This window comes from Musa acuminata, chromosome BXJ2-8, assembly GCF_036884655.1.
Source record: "Musa acuminata AAA Group cultivar baxijiao chromosome BXJ2-8, Cavendish_Baxijiao_AAA, whole genome shotgun sequence".
Taxonomy (NCBI): domain Eukaryota; kingdom Viridiplantae; phylum Streptophyta; class Magnoliopsida; order Zingiberales; family Musaceae; genus Musa; species Musa acuminata.
Genome location: NC_088345.1, coordinates 5565545 through 5586373, shown reverse-complemented (window position 1 = coordinate 5586373; position 20829 = coordinate 5565545). Strand labels below are relative to the sequence as shown.

At 36.7% G+C, this 20829-nt stretch overlaps 3 protein-coding genes and 1 long non-coding RNA gene across 4 annotated transcripts; 2 read left to right on the top strand and 2 right to left on the bottom strand.

Moving 5' to 3' along the window:
* Positions 1 to 1734: 1734 nt before the first annotated feature.
* Positions 1735 to 5718, top strand: LOC103993539 (uncharacterized). Its single transcript, XM_009413634.3, has 5 exons — positions 1735 to 1953; positions 3556 to 3752; positions 4044 to 4145; positions 5134 to 5185; positions 5294 to 5718. The coding sequence occupies exons 1-5, from the start codon at positions 1863 to 1865 to the stop codon at positions 5404 to 5406; spliced, it is 555 nt and encodes a 184-aa protein (XP_009411909.2). The 5' UTR covers positions 1735 to 1862; the 3' UTR covers positions 5407 to 5718.
* A 2399-nt stretch (positions 5719 to 8117) lies between these two features.
* LOC135618872 (uncharacterized protein At5g49945-like) lies at positions 8118 to 13240 on the bottom strand. Its single transcript, XM_065120249.1, has 3 exons — positions 12164 to 13240; positions 8792 to 8995; positions 8118 to 8686 (listed from the first exon to the last, which is right to left on the bottom strand). The coding sequence occupies exons 1-3, from the start codon at positions 13160 to 13162 to the stop codon at positions 8456 to 8458; spliced, it is 1434 nt and encodes a 477-aa protein (XP_064976321.1). The 5' UTR covers positions 13163 to 13240; the 3' UTR covers positions 8118 to 8455.
* A 338-nt stretch (positions 13241 to 13578) lies between these two features.
* On the top strand, positions 13579 to 16518 carry LOC135618873 (uncharacterized). Its single transcript, XR_010489193.1, has 3 exons — positions 13579 to 14012; positions 16030 to 16155; positions 16236 to 16518. It is a non-coding gene; the product is annotated as an uncharacterized LOC135618873 (long non-coding RNA).
* Positions 16519 to 17359: 841 nt separating this feature from the next.
* LOC135618333 (subtilisin-like protease SBT3.1) lies at positions 17360 to 19698 on the bottom strand. The gene is made up of 3 exons (XM_065119217.1): positions 19450 to 19698; positions 19233 to 19330; positions 17360 to 17640 (listed from the first exon to the last, which is right to left on the bottom strand). The coding sequence occupies exons 1-3, from the start codon at positions 19638 to 19640 to the stop codon at positions 17555 to 17557; spliced, it is 375 nt and encodes a 124-aa protein (XP_064975289.1). The 5' UTR covers positions 19641 to 19698; the 3' UTR covers positions 17360 to 17554.
* Positions 19699 to 20829: the final 1131 nt, after the last annotated feature.

Sequence of the window (20829 nt, the reverse complement as noted above, 5' to 3'; positions counted from 1 at the left end):
AAACATTAGTCTAGTGGTTATATACTAGACCCGTTTATCAAAAATTATAGTTCAAAATCTCATCTGTTTTTTTTATCTCACTTTCCCAACCACTTATCCTTTGTAATATATATATATATATACATATATATATATATATACATATATATATATATATATATACATATATATATATATATATATACATATATATATATATATATACATATATATATATATATATACATATATATATATATATATACATATATATATATATATATACATATATATATATATATATATATATATAGCCTGTCATGTTGTCATGTTTGGTATATACCTTTACAACCCACGTTTATTTCACCGTATTGACAACAGATCCAAGAAAGTAAACGGACAATCAGAACAAAGTAGGTGCTGAAGTCCAGAAATCTAAATAGCAGCTTCTGATATCCCATCAAAGCATCGTATCTCCTATTTTTCTAAATCAGATCACGAAAACATTTTCACCTGCGCATTAAAAAACGTTTCTCCTTCTAAGTTTCCTTTGCCTCCGTAGAATAATAAAAAACATGCATGACTAAAATTATCAGCATCTAAGATACTTAACATTGTGCAGTTCCACTATCACATCATCCCGAAGTCAAATTTCAAGTAAATTGCAACAGGATTTCTGGTACCATTTTTGTTGTTTCAATCAGGAAACGGCCCAAACAACCTTTTTCACAAACTACGACATGGCACGGAAAAAAAGAAAGACAGATTGAAACAAAGAGCGAAAGAGAAAAGAACCAGAGAAAGAAAGAACGAACGAACTAAAGAAAGGTCTAATGATCTTTTCTGGGCAAGAAGTAGAAAAGCAGGAGGAAGACGAGACAACCTCGGCGCTCACGAGAATGATGACGAGGAAACTGTTGAATTCGGGGAACCGGTTATAGAACTCGATTTGCTGCGACATCTGAGACCGATCGGAGAAGGGCGAGATCTGCTGCTCGAGGAAGCCGATGATTTCACGGAGCCCTTCCTCCTGGGGTTGCCATAGTCCCGCCGCCGCCTTCGATCGACAAGGACGATAAGAGAGGAAGCGATCCCCTTATCGAGCTTTCTTCCGGAGAAGAAATCGAGATGGGGATTCAAATGGAAGCGAGAACATGCAGCGCCTTCGTCGGCAGGAATTATTGGGAAGCTGCGAAGCAAGATGCTTATATATAATGGCTAGTGAGGGGAGTCCGGTATTCAGTTTTGGTGCTTTTACATTTATATCCTTGTACAATTTGAAATCACACATTTGCTTTTACAAAAATCAATGCAACAAATATTTCCCTCCTTCCGCATGTCTTTCTTGATATTCTTATTTTTGAACGAAATTAAATATAAATCCATGGATTTGTTCTAAATTTGAATTTAGAGCGATAGACGACATTAAAATTGCAGGCTTGCAAATTATTATCATTATCATATTATTATCTAATATGATTGACTATATATGTGAGACATATCCGAAGATGAATCGATGCTATTCTTTTCCGAATTAGCTTCTCTTTTCTCATAATTATCGTTGCATGGACATCAGCTCCTTAAGATTCGTGCATCCATCCGATCCATGGCGTCCATTTTGGAGGGATGCACTGCATTGATCCTGATCCGTCCATCCCTGATGGGCCCCACAACCGCATCGAATCTGAGCCGTCCGGAGCTGCTAAATGGAGTCGTCTCTCCTTATAAACAAACGACGACTGGAGACGACCGATGCCGAGGTCTTCGTTAATTATTAGATGGGGCAGGTCGTTGGCTGCCGCCCGCTTCCCGAGGGGCGGGTTTAGGAGGACCATCTGCGTCCGCTCTTGTTGGAGTCGAGAGAGAGAGAGAAAGGAAAAGCCATGAGTTCGCCGCCGGTGGACGACTTGTGCTGCGTCTGCCACGAGAGGTTCAACCTCCCGTGTCAGGCCAACTGCTCCCACTGGTTCTGCGGTGAGATCTGCCTTTCTCAATCCCTCAATAGGTTTAGATGTGTTCGTTTCCATTTCTTGATCTGCAATCTCTGGCCATCGTGTCGATTTCTTTGCACTGGTGTGCAGGAATCGGTTATGATTCATTGCCAGATTATTTTATTGTCACCAAGTTTGGCCTCGATTTGGGTGTATATGCTTTGCCGTGCCGATTTCGTTTGGAAGAAAATTTGGATGTACTTTAATCTGGCTCAAGTAGTAGTGTCTGAAACACGGGAATTAACTATCCCAGCATCAAATGGTCCTGATATTGTAATGTGCATAAAAAATTACTATGTTTTTTATTTTTAAAGTTACATTAAACGTCTGATGATGTTTGTAGCTGTATTGTTGAGGATTATAAAGTGGTTATATGGATTAAAAAGGGGAGCTTAGTGCACAAAGCTCCCTTCAATGTGCGTCTTGCTTTACCCCCGCAAGCAAAGAGGTTATTTACTTGACCTTGAGTTCTAGTCACTTGAAGTTGTTATTTAGACTGATTTGAATTTTGTGGTACACATATTAAAGTACAGAATAAAATTTTTAGATACTCCCTTTCTGTTTTTTGGAGGCTCGCTGACACTTCTTGGAGATCAACAAACTTGATTGGTTGCTGAGCATCCCATTGAAACCCGATACACAATTTAGATGAATGGTGCCACCATGTCGGCAATAGAACATTACTAAGTTTTATAGGAATGGTTGGCCTAATGGGTTTATCCTTTCTCTTTATGTTTTTTTCTCTTCTTGATGAACTAAGCTGTGGTTCAACCATAATTATAAAGTTGGCTTATCATGATTTGGCCTTTAATCGTTTAAGTTGCATAAACAGCCCTGTACTCCACATGGATGATAACCTCATGTAGTAGGCTATGTTTCCCATGTTATAATGTTGAACAAGCTAATCCGTATTTTGTTTAAGGAATTGAGGCAATCTGTTTCTGTTGTTAAACTTTTGTTTGATAGTTCTGATAAGTTTTTTTATTCTGAAAATCAAGACTTGCACACATCTGCAGGACTACTTTGTTTTTCCTTTTTATCTCTTCCATTTTTCACCTATGGTGCTTTTAAATAGTGATAATGTGGCAATATTTAGTCTTTTCTCTTTGATATCCGTGTCATAATTGCTTTATCTCGATCAATTGTAGAAAATTTAATGTTTTAGTTGTAACGAGAAGAATTACTGTAACGGTATATGGTTTCTTATATATTTAAGGATGGTATATGGCTTAAGGTCTAAAATGGACTCTAAGTACACATCAGAAGTACAAGAAAATAATTCATTCCCCGATAACTAGAGTAGAAGATGCCTCCAATCAGATATCTAGTTCTGCAAGATTTCTTTTGTCTTTCCACATATCACCCATGACTGCTGTTTCTGCATAACCATTTTTAGTGTCTAAGTTATGATGGTGGAATATGATCTTAGTTTCTACATATTGTTGAATAAAGGTATAGAGATCAAAACAGGTTATTGTCCCTTCTCATTAGATATGCAAATATGCAGTGGAGTCAATAGTCTATTGTTACCACAAAAAGTTCATTGGTTTAGTGATTGTTATGGCTAATGATTCTGTGTTCTTAGGAAGCTGTATCATGCGGGTATGGAGTTCTGGATTTACCCTTCAGCCATGCAAGTGTCCTCTATGTCGACGTTTGATAACTTTACTTCTACCTGGTGCCTCGTTATACCAAAGCTATGACCGTGAAGCTTATCGAGTACTTCGAAATATTGAGAATTACAATCGTCAATTTGGCAGCGGCTCAAATGGCCTTATTCAGGTGTGTTTCCTGTGAGCATTTCGATACAAATGGAGTCTCTAAGAGGCTTCTAGCTTGCTCCACTAAACATATTCATTCATGTGCTATATAACTTTATGATTTGTCCCATCAATCTAGTTGGTAAATTTTACAATGTGAGTCATGCTCGTATTTACAATCATCTAAGGTCATATTAGTAATAATTAATTGTTCTGATATTTGTTAGATAAATATCCTTTTTAGTTTTTAGAATGTGTTTAGCTACTGTTAATCAAATGGTTAAAGATCTAACCAATGCTTCATGTTATGCAGAGTTTGCGGGACGTTCCATTCTTCCTTAGAAGGTTGTTAAGAGAATGGATGGATCCTCAGAGGGCACTTCCTCTTGCCTTTAGGGCACGGACAGTCTTGTCTGTAAGTTCATGCAAAAATATAACTTGGCAGAATGTGATGCATTAAGTAGTATTAATATGTTCTCCTTATGTGAGTTGGTTATAAATTTGTTATCAAGATATGAGAGGCAATCTTTATTGACTTTCCTTGCGCATATGTTGCATGACCATTTCAAGATTCTATCAATCTAACCAATATTTTTGGTTCCTTTTCGAGTTAATAGTTACAGGCACAGAATATTTAAAGGAGGTGTGAAACATGAAACCAGATGTATCCAATGAGTTGTAGGAAACTAGTTTCCATTGACATTAATAGGATCATATGTTCTACAGATATCAGACTTGGGATCCTTCTTAATTTGGAGGGTATTTTAAACCAAAGTCTTCGTTCATGCAACTGTGCAGGAAGGTTGTATATCAATAATGTGCATGGTACTCTGATATGTTTATGCCCGCATCTAGGTTTTAGGCTTGTGTTCAGAATGGGCATGATTCAGCATGATGCTTTCCCTTGTCTTGCATAATTAACCATTAATTAGCATGTCTGCCTGCAGTCACGATATTTGTGTTCCTTGGAGTTGGGTGAATTTTACTATATAACCTATCAAATTAGCTAAGCCCAGCATGCTAAGCTTATAATTCATCGTCATATTTGGTTGAGTTTGTTGAGCTTATAATTCATTATGTATCAACTTTGAGCAATCAGCAGAGCATCACACTGCATAGTGGGCTGCAAGAGCTAGTTTAAGAATTAGTGGATACAGAAATGCAACAACAGTAGATTCTGATAATCTGAAAATATTTTCAGTTTGACTCTATTATTGATGTCTAAAAATAGGAAAGAGATCGAATGTTAGTCTTAACATATACACAAATTATAAAACTTAGACCCTGTTTATTCTTTCTGCAAATTACAAATTTATTTAAATTGCAACCTTATTCCTAGTTCTAGTTTGTTAAAGGCTAAGGTTTAACTTAATTAGGTCAAGTAATCTGACTCAAATTTGCAGATGCTGTTCAGTGTGATTTATGTACTCAGCCCCTTTGACATTCTCCCAGAACGTAAGATGACATTGACTCAAATCTTGTGGATATAATTTTGGATTATTAGCAGTATCATGTTGGTGTTACTTTCAAGTTTCAATGACAAATTTTAATGCCTTGGTGTAGGAATCTTCGGTTTTGTCGGTTTCCTAGATGACCTCCTCGTACTGGTGATCGTGTTCCTCAACCTTGCTGCTGTATACCGCGCTTTACTTCTTAACCGTCATGGAGGTGCTTGAATTGCTTGCTTTTGGATGGCTATATAAAGTATTGTTCCAATAGAGAAGTTTCTAGCAAAATTTCCTGAACAATCAAAATCTGGAAGTTATTCTGTCATTTTTCTTTTTCAAGTGCTTCTAGTTATTTTAGCAGTACTAGCTCTCTTCAGTTTGATCATATATGGCACCTCAAGTTTAAGAAGACAATTTGTAAACATGTATCTTGAAGTCAACTGTTTTGAGTTCAGATGGTACCTTATCTGTATTATAGATTCTTCCTTGTCAGAATATTTGGAATATTTATGTCATTAAAAATCTTGATGTCGAGGTTCATTTAGTAAAATTTTTTTCTATGAATTTTTGTTTGGAAAATGGTCATAAATTAACTCCAAGTTGGTAAATGTGCCTCAACACTGCTCTTGGATTCCCTGCTACTATTTAATGGCTTGATAGAGTGCATTTAATTTAATTTTCACTTTCTTCGGAACTATGCAGATTTAGAGAAAGAAAGTTGATTTGTTAAATGCTAAAAAAGTAAATTTATTTTGGAAATGCCATGATAATAAGTTGATCTAATGAATGCATGGATCTAAGTAAAGAAAGTTTCAATATACAGATATTGAAACATAAGTTACAGATAAAACTAAAGAGAGTTAAGAGTTTACAGATTGAGTTTGGTCAGTCTTAAGCCTGGATGAAAAGGGCAGAGGATTACATTAGATTACTGACAATAAGAATAAAATTATGTTAAATCTTATGAATATTGATCTTAATCAATTTTAATATAAAACTAGATTATCATCCGAAAATAACACAAGGTACCTTAGCTATCTAAGTATCATGAATTGCAAATAGTCGATTAGGAGGTTGCCCTGACTCATTATATTAATGCCCGAATATAGTGTCAAGTAGTTAACAACAACCCAACTATCACGAATACCTCAAAACATGTAAGAATAAGAAATATCCAACACTTAATCCAATCAAACCCTAGATAACATATCCAACACTTATAACACCCCTCTTGTCGCCTCCTCGGCCCATGGTTTCTCACTCGACCCTCGTGCCCTTACTTATCGCTTCCACTCTTCCCCTCATCCCTGGTCCTGAACCTGTCATTGACTTCCCTAGTGAGGTTGGTATTAGGTAACTCCTCCCCAGAGGACGTCTGTGATCAAGTGAGTGAGCGAGCAAGCGAGCGACAAGTGAGGAGTTGATAGGAAGGAGTGTCACAAGGCAATAGAGGGGCCTCATTGAGGTCAAGGAAGAGCAAGTCTAGGTGGACCTCATTGGTCTTCGAGATGACGACGAGACACCCATGCTTGCCACTTCGATGTTTCTCACCCCACCCTCTCCTAAACCTGTTGTTGACTTTTCTGGTGAAACTGGCATTAGGCCTTATGAGTCTTTAAGGTGGTGGCAGGAGCAGAGGTAGCCATGGTGGGACGATGGGGACGAGGGTGGCCATGGCAATATGATCGGGTGATGAAGTGGAAACGATCATAACAATCGTCGGAGTCATCTCATTTCTAGAAAATAAGACACGTTCGAAGGGAATAAAGCAAAAATGGGAGTTGAAAAACGTGAAAAGGAGTTTTTCTTTTTTTCCGAAGAATTTACCCACACATATATATACATATATATACATATACATACATATACATACATATATATACATATATGTATATATATATATACATATATATATATACATACATATATATATATATACATACATATATATATATACATACATATATATATATACATACATATATATATATACATACATATATATATATACATACATATATATATATACATACATATATATATATATATATATATATATATATATATATAGTTAGTTAGTTAGTTAGTTATAGATTTTTATTGCTTATTATCTCATTTTTTAAATGTTGACTTAAGTCCATTTTGATTTGCTTTATTTTAAAGAGGAAAAGAAAACAGATCAAATCAAACTATTACAACAACTAAATTATTTCTGAGAGAGAGAAAGTAAATCTTTGATAAAAACAGAGGTTTTGCTCTAAAGAGTTAAAAGTCTAAAATTAATTACTCTAAAGTCTAAAATTAATTACTCTTCAGTAATCATCCAAACTAATAATAAAGGCTTTTCGGACAATAATTATCATTCTATAATATAAAATCGTGATGTCATGATCATAGCCAAACAAGTTTTGCATAATTTGATAGCAACATAAAAGATTACAAACACCTACAGATCACTCCACCAAATCTTTCATTTTGTTATGCAAGTTCTATGTAAACAAGTCCTATATTCACTTATTTTCTCTAATTATATTTAATTTGACAACCTATGGAGATAAATATTATGATGGAAAGCTTTAGCAGTCACAAACACCCTATAGTATGTTGCTATCATAAGGAATGCATCAGAAATATTGGGTCAAAACTGAATCTACAGCATTAATATATACAAATCAAGAATTAGAAAATTGCCAAGTCAAAAGTTTTTGAGCATTTTGGCCAAAAACTGAATGTTATATGTTACTAACAAGGAATATATCAGAAATATTACATCGAAACTGAAGCTAAGGTATTGATATATACAAATCAAGAATATAAAAATTATGCACCAAATTGAAAGTTCAGATAGTTTCTTTGTAGGAAAAGCGAGTGTTTCGGTAAAAATTGAAAAAATAAAGGTTTGTTCTTAAAGTTCATCCTAATTTTATCACAAGCAACAATTAAAACCAACCAAAACAGCATAATTTCGACCAATAACGTACATAAAGTACACATTGTTGACAAATCCAGGTAAATTGCTAAGAGGAATAACAGCAGATGCTGTGCTATGCTAGATCTGCATTGAAAAGCTGCTGTAGACTTAAGCTACCTGTATCAATTTAATAAAGGTCTTATGACCACCATGTATCAGTACTAATCGGTTTACCAGCATCTTAAGCACAAATCAGCTGGTCTGCTCGAAATGCTGCACTAAGTCGAGTAGCATTATCAGGTGTTGCGCTGCCGCTGAAGAAAGTAAAACCAAAGCAACAAGATACACCAAGTGATGACTAGATTTCTAGTGAGAGCGGAGCATCTTCACCCTTGGCATTGACTTCTTCAGTTGCCGTGCACGATCTTTCTCTTCTTTCTTGCGAATTGCCTGGGCAGTAAGCTTCATCTCAGCCTCTTCCAACGACTTCTTCTTTTCTGCCTTTTTCTTTTGCATCACCTCTTGTCTCAGATTCTGTTGTTCTTTGTATTCCTCCTTGGTAGCCTTTGCTCTGGCTGCTTCTGTTTTGGATTGGGCCTGTGATACAAACGAATTACGAACATTATCACAGTTAAAAAGTTAGTGGTCTTAACGTCAAGAAACAGATGACTTAAATGTTCAGAATGGTCACACTTCACTCACATGAGAACTTAGTTTGTACCGCCCAATTAAATCGATATAATATGGTACAAGAGCAACCAATCTCGACATGTCAGCCATGTTGTTGGCATCTGGAAGAGCAAACTTAAATATGAGTCTCTTCTTGTGAGATCCTGGATGTTGATCAGAGAAATGTAGTGAGATGAACCACTTCCCAAACTTCTCAAATGCCTTGTCACCAAAAACCTGAACGTAAAATATGTATAATGTTAATGACTCAATAACATCTACTTGATCGGGCAATGTCAATGAAAAAGTCCTAGCCTATACTTTGTTAAATAAAGAAATATAGCATAAACATTTAGCAGACATTCTAGCGACAGCATCCAATGTCAACATAACAGTTTTGTCCATCTGTAACTTGTGTTACTCCACATCAAGTTGAATCACTACAGATTCTCTAATAATTAAGAAAAGCTGCTGCTGAGCCATGTACAAAAGCTTGATGCTATCAAAAGAAGGATTGGAAACAGATTCTCTCTAGAATATTTTGAATAATCTCTCCTATTATTCATTTAATGCAAGAGGAAGTCCTCCAAAATAGGCTTGTTTCCACCAGTTTAATTGCTAATCGATGAGCCTCATAAGAACCAGAGCACTGTCAACAATCCACAGCACTTTGGATAAGATGAGCTGCTGCAGACAACAAAAAATGATAGAAGAACCACAAGGGGGCATGGATTCATAGAAAATATATCAATGCTTATATATGATCCAATGGAAACAAAAATCACAAGGACTTAAAAATGGATATTCCTTGAAACTTGAGATGACTGTGGTTTTAAATCATAAAAAAGGAATTAATATCTTAGATTTACTAAAATCAGCCATATTGAAACTAATAACGAATCAATCTGGACAAGTGAAAAATTCAAGACCAATATGGCTGCCAGCAGCACTTCTTCAATCAATAATATACCTTATTGTAAATTGTCATGCCAAAAAATCGATGTTATTCAATCAATATGACAAAATTCAAAAACAATAACAAAATTGTAAAGTCTCAATTATTTGGGGTCGGCTATGGGGATATTTTGCTACTATTGAGATCTATAAAGAGTCATATTTTGCTTAAATTTTTATTTAACTAAAAAATATATAAATCTTTATTTATAATTTTTATTAAAGTCTATTAAATGAATTTGCTGTCCGAAGCAATGCATAATATAAATTTTTATCTATAATTTTTATCAAGGTCTTTATTTATAATCTTTATTTACATTTTATTAATAGAAATTATATAATGCTTCATTATGATTTATAAACATTATAGAAATCTTTATTTATAATTTAGAATCTGCTGTCCGAAGCTATGCATAATATGATAAAATTTAAGTGAAAAAATAATGAAAAAAATCTAGTAGCAAGTGGCAATCAAACAAACATCAAAATCTGGTATAGTTGTTCGCATAGAAGTAAAAAATTATACTTCTAAACCGAGTTGCAAGAAAATTAAATGGTTTGGACATGAGTGCAAGGGTGAGTGATTTGAATGGTTGGCAGTGTATAAATCAAAAACGGATACCAACTATGCAGCATTGCCTTATTTACATTGAGTATGGCTGTCGGGCATGTGGGTCTCAAAAGAAGAATTGACAAAGGTGTTGGAAAACGTAATGAAATGCGACAAAGAGGTACCGATTAAAGCTGCAGCTTACCAACTGAATCAAACCCCAGTGACTATAAAAAAAAAAGCCAATTACGTATTACGGTTGTCTTGGGGCTGAACTCACTTAGATACTGAGATCTTGAGACGGAATATCATTCTAACAAGATCCAATGTGTCATTTTAATCGGACCATAGCATGAAACCTTCTATTAACATAACCATATTAACAATTCTTTCTTCCGTCACAAGCAAGTGATACCTTCACCAGAATACTACAGTGATAAATACACATACCATGGGTGTGAATTTGGCATTAGCCAGTAAGCACCAAATGGTATTTATTGGTGTGGCAATGAACCGGCTCGTGGACACACTTTTTCGACCAACCCAGGTGTGATACAAGGCTTAGCGATCGTAAGTCTTGTGAACGGGATTACCACCTAGATTTTTTATTTTTTTAATCATAACAACTCTAATATTAAAGTTTGAGGATTTAAAATCTCATCCGACATATTTTTTTGAATGTACTGGCTAGCTTAGTTATCACAAGGTCCCAAGCTCGAATCACACCTTCACTACTTGCCCTTTGCGAAAAGAAAAAGACACCCTAACGCCTCTCTCTCCTCACTTGTTGTTCGTGTACTCTTCTTCTTCTCCTCTTGAGAAATTCACAAGTTGTTGTCATAAGTTATAGCTTAACAAAATCTAGTGATGTAAAAGCTATTTCATGCACCACGTAGGTAATATTTCCAAACAAGACAGATAATGAGAATGAATCTGCAAGAGGACATTCCCATAGCAGCCTTGCCCCAATGAGTCTACCTATTGTTGGCTGTCCTAAATCTCAATAATGATCATGGACAAGGTTTATCGTATCTTCATGAAGGGCCTTCCCCTGCAACCTCAGGTTGTGCCTGACCATGAAGCCTTTTATCATGTTACTATTTATGTGAGCCAAGTGCAACTTACTGTCCAGTTGCATTGTGATGCCTGACTACATAGGTTGTCTAGTCGAACTAGCCACATTCAGATTGTATGTTAGACTAAGCATTAGACCATGCAAATAAAGCTGTGTGGGACCAAAAAACAAAAACCATTAGACCCACAAAAGAAGTTGAGAGGATATATATATGTGTGTGTGTGTGTGTCTGTGTGTATACACATACATATACACACACTAAATTAATCAGCATTAAGCCCATAAAAGAAGTTGAGTGAATATTTATAAGGTCAAATTATATAAAAAAATACAAATACTTGAGATCTACAAAGATAGTAAACGTGAGAAAATGAAGAAATCTTCGCTGAACCTTCTTTTCAGAGTATATTTCTCTTCATAGGTTTTCAATGAGCATCCTCTTGTTCTATATCACACAATAGGATTAATAACAGCGATTATACAAGAATCCTCTTGTTCTATATCGCACAATAGGATTAATAAAAGCAATTATACAATAATAAAGTTAACAGAGTCGTAAGAAAGTATGTGAAACACATGGCATTAATCGACCATCTAACATCCTAACAATACTTTGTGCAACTTTTCTATTCCATGATGTTATTGGAACTAATGTTGGAAAACAACCCATCAAGAACATATGCTTGCAAACAACAATTAATTGGTTATTTTGTCATTCCAAGAAACTAGAAATATGATTTTGTATTGTGTGATAAAGTCATCCTCCGTACAAGGGAGGTAACACAAACATATTATGCAGAAGGCATAAATCACTAAGTAAGTTCACCTGATCAAGAGCGACCTCCGTGATCAGATCCCCTGCGACTTCTTTTGACTCTGCGACCACCAAAACCTCATCAGCTACCCACTTCCTCCCAGACAGCGGCATCACCCCCAGGGTTGCAAATCTCTCCAGGTCCCTCTCCTCCTTGTGCATTGCCTTGGCCATCTTCCTTTTGGCGAGCGCCAGCACAACGTGATCCATAGCGTCCTCATTCATCACCACCTCAAACGTTATCACATCTCTCTTGCGAAACACCAGATCGAGCGCCCTCGAGATGAGGTCATGCCGGCTTCGCATCTCCATCGTGGCCAGCATACTCTGGCAGTACCGTCGGCCGCTGGCATAGAATTTGAACACATCCTGGCCCTCCTTCAGAAGGAGAGGAGTGTCCTTACCGTCGCCGGTGCCCAAGAGGCTGAAGTTCTTGTCGAAGATGGAGTCTTTGGTGGCGAACTTGGCGGCCCAGGCAAGGGCGATCTCCTCGTTCTGGCGTTTCCCGGTGAAGTAGTTGATCAGGAAGCAGATCAAGAAGCTGATGCACACGATCTCAGTGGTGTACGATCTGACTGAGGGTGGCGCCGGCGAAGGCAAGGGCAAGGAGGGGGCACGGGTCTGATCTGCCGGGGCAGCCGCCGGATCGGCCGATTGGACGGCGACGGGTATGCCCTCGAACTCGTCCTCGTCCCAGAGATCGGACGACGGCGGGGGTTTAGGAGCGGAGGGGGGCCCATGGTGGGACTCTGGGGAGGCCGATCGCGAGAGGGAGGTGGCGGGAGGAGGAGGAGGGGAGGCAGCAAGGGGGACTTCGTCGGAGGAGGAGAGGTCTTCGGCCTCGTCGAGGTCGTCGGAATCGAAGCCCTCGAAGTGGGCGGCAAGGGCAGAGTGGCGGGAGAGCTCGTGTGTAACGAGGGAGAGGACGAAGAGGGGGGCGAGGAGGAGGAGGAGGGCGTCGCCGCGGGGGGCGAGGGCTGAGGTGAGGGAGCGCGGCCAACGACTGGTCATGGCTTTGTTTGGTATTGCGGTGGGAGGAGTAACGGCGAGGGCGAGAGGAGCCGAGGTGCTCTCTCTCTCTCTCTCTTATCTTTCCTTACGGGTATGGTTGTGCTGTTTTGAACGCGAGAGGAAACACGGTATCTTCCCCGCAGAATCCCAGGACAACCTCCACTGACGTCACGATCCTCCATATTGACATCAAAGCCACGTTGGGATTACGCGTTTCCTGTGTCGGCACGGTTGCTAACCGGACGTGGCCGGCTCTGGCAATAGTTTTCTACGCCAAGGAACCAAATGTGTGATTCGATCACATCATGTTGAGTTCGAACCGCATCGCCCCGGCCCAATGGCACGTGACACGCACGTGAACGGCTCTATGCCGGAAGGCGCAAGACGCCTTCTGAAGATGTGGGCCCCTATGTCAATGTCGACCCCTCGGTTTGGAGCGATCTCTGGAGTAGTCCTCGTGTCCGGGAAAGCTCCATGCATCCGTTGGTTCTCCGATTCACCAAGCCACACTACCATCCGTCGGGATCCCACCGCCTCAGCCTTGAGGCCAGGTGCTCTCTCTCTCTCTCTCTCTCTTTGTAGGATTGATTTCCGTGTGATCGCGAGGCATGGCTTCTCGAATTTGGTATTGAGCACACCGATGGCTTTAAGGCGGAACAAGTCTGTTTCGCAGATCTGCTATCTTGTTCATTTGGGAGCAGCCTCTGCAATGGAAGATTTGAAAGCAGCACTGAACGAGCATGTTGATCTCGCTTCCGAACTCTTCGAGAAGTTCTCCGCCGAACTCCGCAGCGGATTCGGCCCGGCCGTGGACAACTTTGTGAGTTTCTTCCACGCAATTGATTGGAAGGTGCGCCCTTTAGCCAAATACTCTTACATTTCTGTTACTGATTTGACTTCATGCACCCTGTTATTTTGCTTTTCTTTTATCGAATTCGAGGTAACTATGTAAGGATTTGGTTTCTGGTTGGAATTCATAGTTGGAACTTCTGCAGCATGGTAGATTTTGATTGGACCTGTTGAATGAATTCAGTGTATTAGGGTTATGGTAGAGATAAAACTAGGGGATGAATGAACCATCTGAACTCGGGCAAAGTTAAAAAGATGAGTATGAAAAAGCAAATGTAGATCTTACTAATGTTGACAATTCTCAAAGATCCTTTGACAGTTTAAGAGGATACAACAACGACAACAAGACCGTAAAGTCCCAACTACAATTTTGAGATTCGATATCATTGTTAATGAAGGGTAGGGTGGATATTGAGATGGACATGGCAAGGACAAAGTATTAGGAGGTTATTTAGTGTCCTGAAATCACAGTTATGGAAAGGAGAAAATCATAAAACTGGACAATGATTCGAATGTGAGAATCGTCAGTCTTTCACAATTGCACTGATTGTGAGAATTCACAAATTAAGTATATCTTCTATGCATGATGAAATAACTTCATAAAGAAATTTCAGTGTTTTGGGTTGATTGCTATGGTGTTGTATATTACTGTCAGAAGCATATTTCTTTTATTGAAAAGGATTGTAACTTATTTGACACTACATCATGAGTAGGTTTGCTTGACAAATTTTGAGGACTGAATATAACTTCATTGTCAACATTTGCATATATACAATTTATAGCATGAAATGACCATGTTTAAAGCATCTGCTTCTTCCTACCTTCCTCTTTCTCTTCTAGTCTTGCACTGGCATGCGTGGAAGAAAGGTGAGTAAAGAAGTGTGATAGAGGAAGGCATAATAAACAATGTTGATTTTACTAGCAAATGTTTTGGCAGTCAATTAAAAGAATGAAAAAAAATTTCCTATCCTTGAATAGAAAATGTTGTTTTGCAAAATATAACAATGCTATGCAGTGTCACCATTTGTTGGTTTCTTTTCTATAATGTTTTATCGGTGTGTATAAGTTGATATGCCAACCACTTAATTGCCCCGATTTTGGTCTCAAGTGGAACATTGTATCTGTTTGATTCTGTTTTCTGATTTGAATTTCATATATAACAGTTCATGTTACTAATGTGTTGTAAATGCATGTAATTTTAAGATCATATTACTGTCTCGCAAATTTGCTAAATAAAAATGATTCCTGATCCTTCTCATGCCTCAGTTGCGATGACAAGAAGATTTTCCCTTTTTACTTGGACTTTCGAAAGTAAATGATTCTATTTGTTGTTCACTTCTCCTAATTTAAATGGTCTTTTTGTTTATTTTGGCCTTAAGCAAAAGATTGTTGTTTATCTTTTAGTTTCATTTGTGATTCCCTTGTTTTTTTGCTTGACTTGCAGGAACCTTGGTTGATATGCTTATTAGCTTTCTACTTTATTTTGCTGATCGTAACTATATTATCGAGGACAAATGTGAACTTCCAATTATGCTTGTCTCTTCTAGCATATAAGTTAGTCTCTTCTTATCACCTTTGCTAGAAGTAGTACTACTAGTTTGTTTTTGAGTCTGCTAGGTAGCAGAATTTTTTAGCAATTCATATGCTCCACTTAAGACTTCCATTAGTTCACATCTTGTTTTATTATTTTTATATGCTGCTTATAGTGAGCATCTGTCATGTTTGTCGAACAAGTTTAAACCTAATTGTCACTATTAGATGAATAAAAAAAATCCTCTGATAGTTGAAAGGCTGTTCAGATGATTGAATGAGGATAAATTAGTGAGTGTAGCTTTGTTTGTATGATATTAACATGTCAACTGGGAGAGTGTTGGTGGATAAAGTGAAGCTTCAAGCTTTGTCATGAGATTTCTTGACACTTATAAGATTTCTTTTTCGAGTAATAACTATGAATGTTGAGTTTTCATAGCTCACGCTGAACTTGTATATATTTATTTCAAATTAATTTCTTCTTCCAGTTTCTGGTGTGTATCTTGCTGAGAAGGTAAATAGTTTCCTGGTCCCAGGAACTGGAAGAGCTTTTCAAGCCAGAACTATTTTGATCCTCATGGTCTCTTTATCTCAGTGCTGTGGTCATAATTGTGGTTAGTAAACATGTCTTCACGTATTACAATTGCAATTCTCATTTCTTGTTCTTCATCTCAGACTTCTCTTCCAATTTCAGGTAAATACTCTCTTCACACTTTGCCATCTTATGGTGAAATGGAAAAAAGCACAACTGAGGCATGATGCTCGGCTTTCTCGTGGCAAACAGGAATAGCATGTATTGTTCTATGTTTTGAGCAATTCATACATTGGTTTTCTTTCCATAAGCTAGGGAAGCCTGCAATATTAAGCTGTGTTGCACGATTCATAGGGATTTTGATCATTTTCTAGCGGCATCACAGACTTGAGAACTGGAATTGATAACAGAACTAGCTTAGAAATTTGAGATTTCAAGTGATAAATTATATCCAAAATTCGTTTATCAAACCTAACCAGCAGGAATTCTTCTGGGTTCAATTAATTGAGTCCAAACTAACCATTTGCAGCATTGGATGAATTTGAATGGCTCTGAAATCTGATGTTCTAAAGTTTTTCCAGGTTTATCTTGAATGTGGTATAAGAATCTGTCTTGAATGTACAGCTCCACAGATAAGCAGCACCATCTTATTTCAAAATGCTTACGACACTTTTGTATTGCAGGTGGATAGCCCAATTTCACTGTAATTTGCATGGTGTTGCATAATGTTCTGTTGAAAGCATTCCTTTGTTGTTGCTGCTTTTATGTGGTCGTGTACCCTCAATTAGTGTTGAGCCAGTTGATGATTAAGGCACTAACACATGTCATGCCTACCAAATTTTTTCCTTCTTCCGGTTCACCCTACATCCATGCATGCTAATCATATGTTCTCATCAGTGGTAAGTATAATCTTTTTAATGACTTGAATATTTCTCCCAATTATCTATTTATTCTAACAATCATGGAGGTACCTCATCGATATTTCTTGGGAGAACTTTTCTCTTTGATGGTATACAAGATAGAGTAACGATGGGATATTACCATTGTTTATATACTGTTTGTATGAATCTAAAATTATGAATTGATTCTTCATGTTCAGATAAAGAAGATTCTTTCAAAAACCAAGTTCAAATTTTACTCCATACATTGATGTTCATGTTTTTATTCTCAGAGAACATTAGAAATAGAAAAGAGTAATCATGATTGTCCCACAACAAAGCTGCTAACTAAAGCTTGTAACTATAGATAATAGGAAGCCACAATCCTAAAGAAATGGCCATGTAATATCTTCAGTAAATATACTTACCACATTTCAAAATCTACTGTTCAACAAAAAAACAGATGATCAAATATTTCAACATCCATTGCTAACTTAAAATTAACACCACCATATGGATTTTTCACACTTATTCGGAGATCCAAACAACATTGACAACAAAAGGAGATGAAGAAAAAGAGTAGAAGGCAGATTCCCAAGTATCTCAAATAACACTCACCTGAGCACCACTAGTGGGTTCATGGATGCTGTAGGTCCTGCTTGGCATAACTTGAATGACACCAGGTTGCTCTGCATGATCCAATTCAGATGATTAATCAGAAAGAAACTCAAAAAGTAATTTAATCGACTATAAAACATATTTTCCAAAACTTTGAGAAGAAAAAGATAAGAAATTCAGATCGAACTCCACACATTTATCCATCAAACAGTGTAAGGGCTATAGGATGCCTTTCTCAACTCATACAAAATTTGACTATGATACATTATATATATTCAGGAAATAAAAAATAAAAACCATATTTAAATCATATAAACTTGAATGAGCAACTTCCTGATAAAGTAGTAGGTATAGAACCATCAAATGAACACAAAGCTGTCATAAAAAACACATACTGCTCAAGTAAAAACAATTTATGAGCCAAAAGGGCAATGAAACTTTCACATGGGAATATTTGTCCCAAAAAGAATCGGTTACTCCAAAAATCACCAGAGATCAATTTGGGTTGAATGATAATGGAGACACTACTACAATGTTACCACACCAATTTACAACTATGAGAACCTTAGATTCTTTAAAAGCCAACAGGTCATTTTACTTGCCTATAGTTTGCACCGGTAGACGTCCACAATGAACCAAAATTTTGATTATTTTTCTTAAGCTTCACCAACTAAACTAGCATGACAAGGTTATAGTCCTACAAGTAAAATATAACCATATTCACCATATTAAATAAATACGGATATCTCGTATATCATTTGCCTGACACATCATACTAACCAGGTGACACCGGCAATATCAATAGGGACCCAAGAATGAAATATGGACTTCTAACTAGTAAATTATCTCACATTGGAAATAAATGGAGTCCATCACTTCAAGTCAAATTTTGTTTCTTACAAACAGATCAGAACAAATTGTGCTGATTTCTATTTCCAATATACACTTTTCCCACTAAACTTCCACAAGAAAATGAAAGAAAAAGGAATAAAGAAGGTAGAGAGTCCTTGAACTGATGTTTGATTAATAAACCAAACAAATGATAATAATTTTCACACTTTCTAACATTTTTACAGCTACATGCAAGCTTTAGTATCCATTTACAACCATCAACAGCAGACAAGAAGGTAAAAGAGAGCCAAGTGCCACAGAGAAGTAGAAATTATGGCATTACCCTATGAAATATCAAACTTCCATACATGTAAAAGATAATTGACAGGTTTAATCAAACCCGATAATGCTGACTTTTTTCATTTTATTCTAGGTAAAGTTTGACAAAGATCACCAAAAAAGAGAAACATACAGAGCATTCACATAAATTTCTCAAGACTAAGTCAATAAAACAATGTAATGCAAGGAGATTATGAAATGAACACATACAGATAAGGAACACAGTGATCTTTGGTGAGAACACAAGAAAGAATCAGAACAACCAATTCATCATAACAAGATTTATCAAGCACAGAGATGGTATAAACAATCTTAAATAAGAACAAGATCTACAAAACAAAGATTCGTTGTAGGCACGATATGGCCAAACTGAAACGCTTAACCAGATGCATTTGATCACTCGATCATCTTTGCAAATCCATGGATTTAGCTGCAAGAACATCATATTAGATCCGCAACATCTAAAATATACAACAGTGGAAACAGAACCCACTCTTCAATTCCTCGACCTGTTTCGGCGTCAGCTTCGCCGCGAACCCGCTCGCCGCATGCGTGTAATGGAAGAGGATGGCACGCCTTGCTGACTCCTCACTGCATCGCGAAACAAAATCAAATCTTCACCACGAAACCGGAATCACAACCCAGGAAAAGAGGAAAAGACAGAAGAACAAAGAAACATCGGCCGATCGGAAGGGAACCGGAGCACCGACCTCCCGAGGACAGCGGCGAGGGTTCGGATGTGGAAGGCTTCGGGCTTCTCGCCCACGGGCTCGTCTACGAAGACGATGTAGACGGCGGCGCCCTCCTCCGCCGTCGAGGTCGAGAGGGATGAGGAGGAAGAGAAGAGAAGCGACGCGGCGAGGAGGGCGGAGGCGATAAGAATCGACCGGAGTTGCTTCATGGCTGCCGCTTAACGCGTGTCCGTCACCTTCTTTTGTAACGGCCTTGTGGGTATAAAGAAGGAAGTGAAGGTGAATACTACGTCATATTATATATATATATATATATATATATATATATATAAAGTTATTACACTCGAGTTATATTCATTAATAGTATATATTAAAAAAATTTAAATATAAAAATATTTTTTAAAAAAATTATCATAAAACTAAAAAAATTAAACTATTATAAAAAAAATATATTATTTTTTATATAAAAAAAACTAAATTGTATATAAAAAAATATTATACTCAAGTTAACTTAAATTATATACGAATTATACTCATTCACAAAATATTCTAAGAAGTATATATATTTCTATATAAAATTATCATAATTATCTAAAAATCATTATATTTGAGTTGCACTCTGGTACACTCTAGTTATACTTATATACATAATATATTAAATATATATTTATCCTAAATATATCATAGAACTAATAAAAAATTATAATTATAATTCTTTATTTCTTACGTTGACCTAGTAATGCTCGAAATTGAATTAAGTTAAGTTCGATCACCTATTTTTTTAATAATATATATTTTTAGGTTATTATAAGATAATTAATTATTAAAACTATGATAATTCTACTTAGACTATAATTCTAATAAAATAATAATAGTTTTAAAATTTATTATAAATTTAAAATAAAAGTTATATAAAATTTAATATATTTTTAATATGTCGTGAGAATGAGTATAATTTGATTATAACTTAAGTATGGAAGGATCTTTCTAGGTTAAGAGGAGGAAGCCGATGAGAGGAATATGGTTGAAAATGAGTATAAGGTAAAAAAGAGGTAGAGGAAGATGCGAGGAAAAGGTAATTAATGGAGTTTAAAGGTTTATTACGTTACGTGTGTATATACATATATATTTTTAATGATGTGTTGTCATCGATAATCCAACATCACACCAACTCAGATTTCTTGTCCGTCTAATATATCGACCTACACATCTACCAAATTAATATGATACATGGTTGCATGGATTGTAACTCTTATTGTTTTGATCAATATTTCATGATCGAGTAATATGATCTTCCACTACTATCACGCAAATTAATAGCTCACTTTCTCTCGATCATATGCTATAGGCTCTCGAACTCCTTACTAACTTAATCATTCCATGAGTCTTTATGAAATA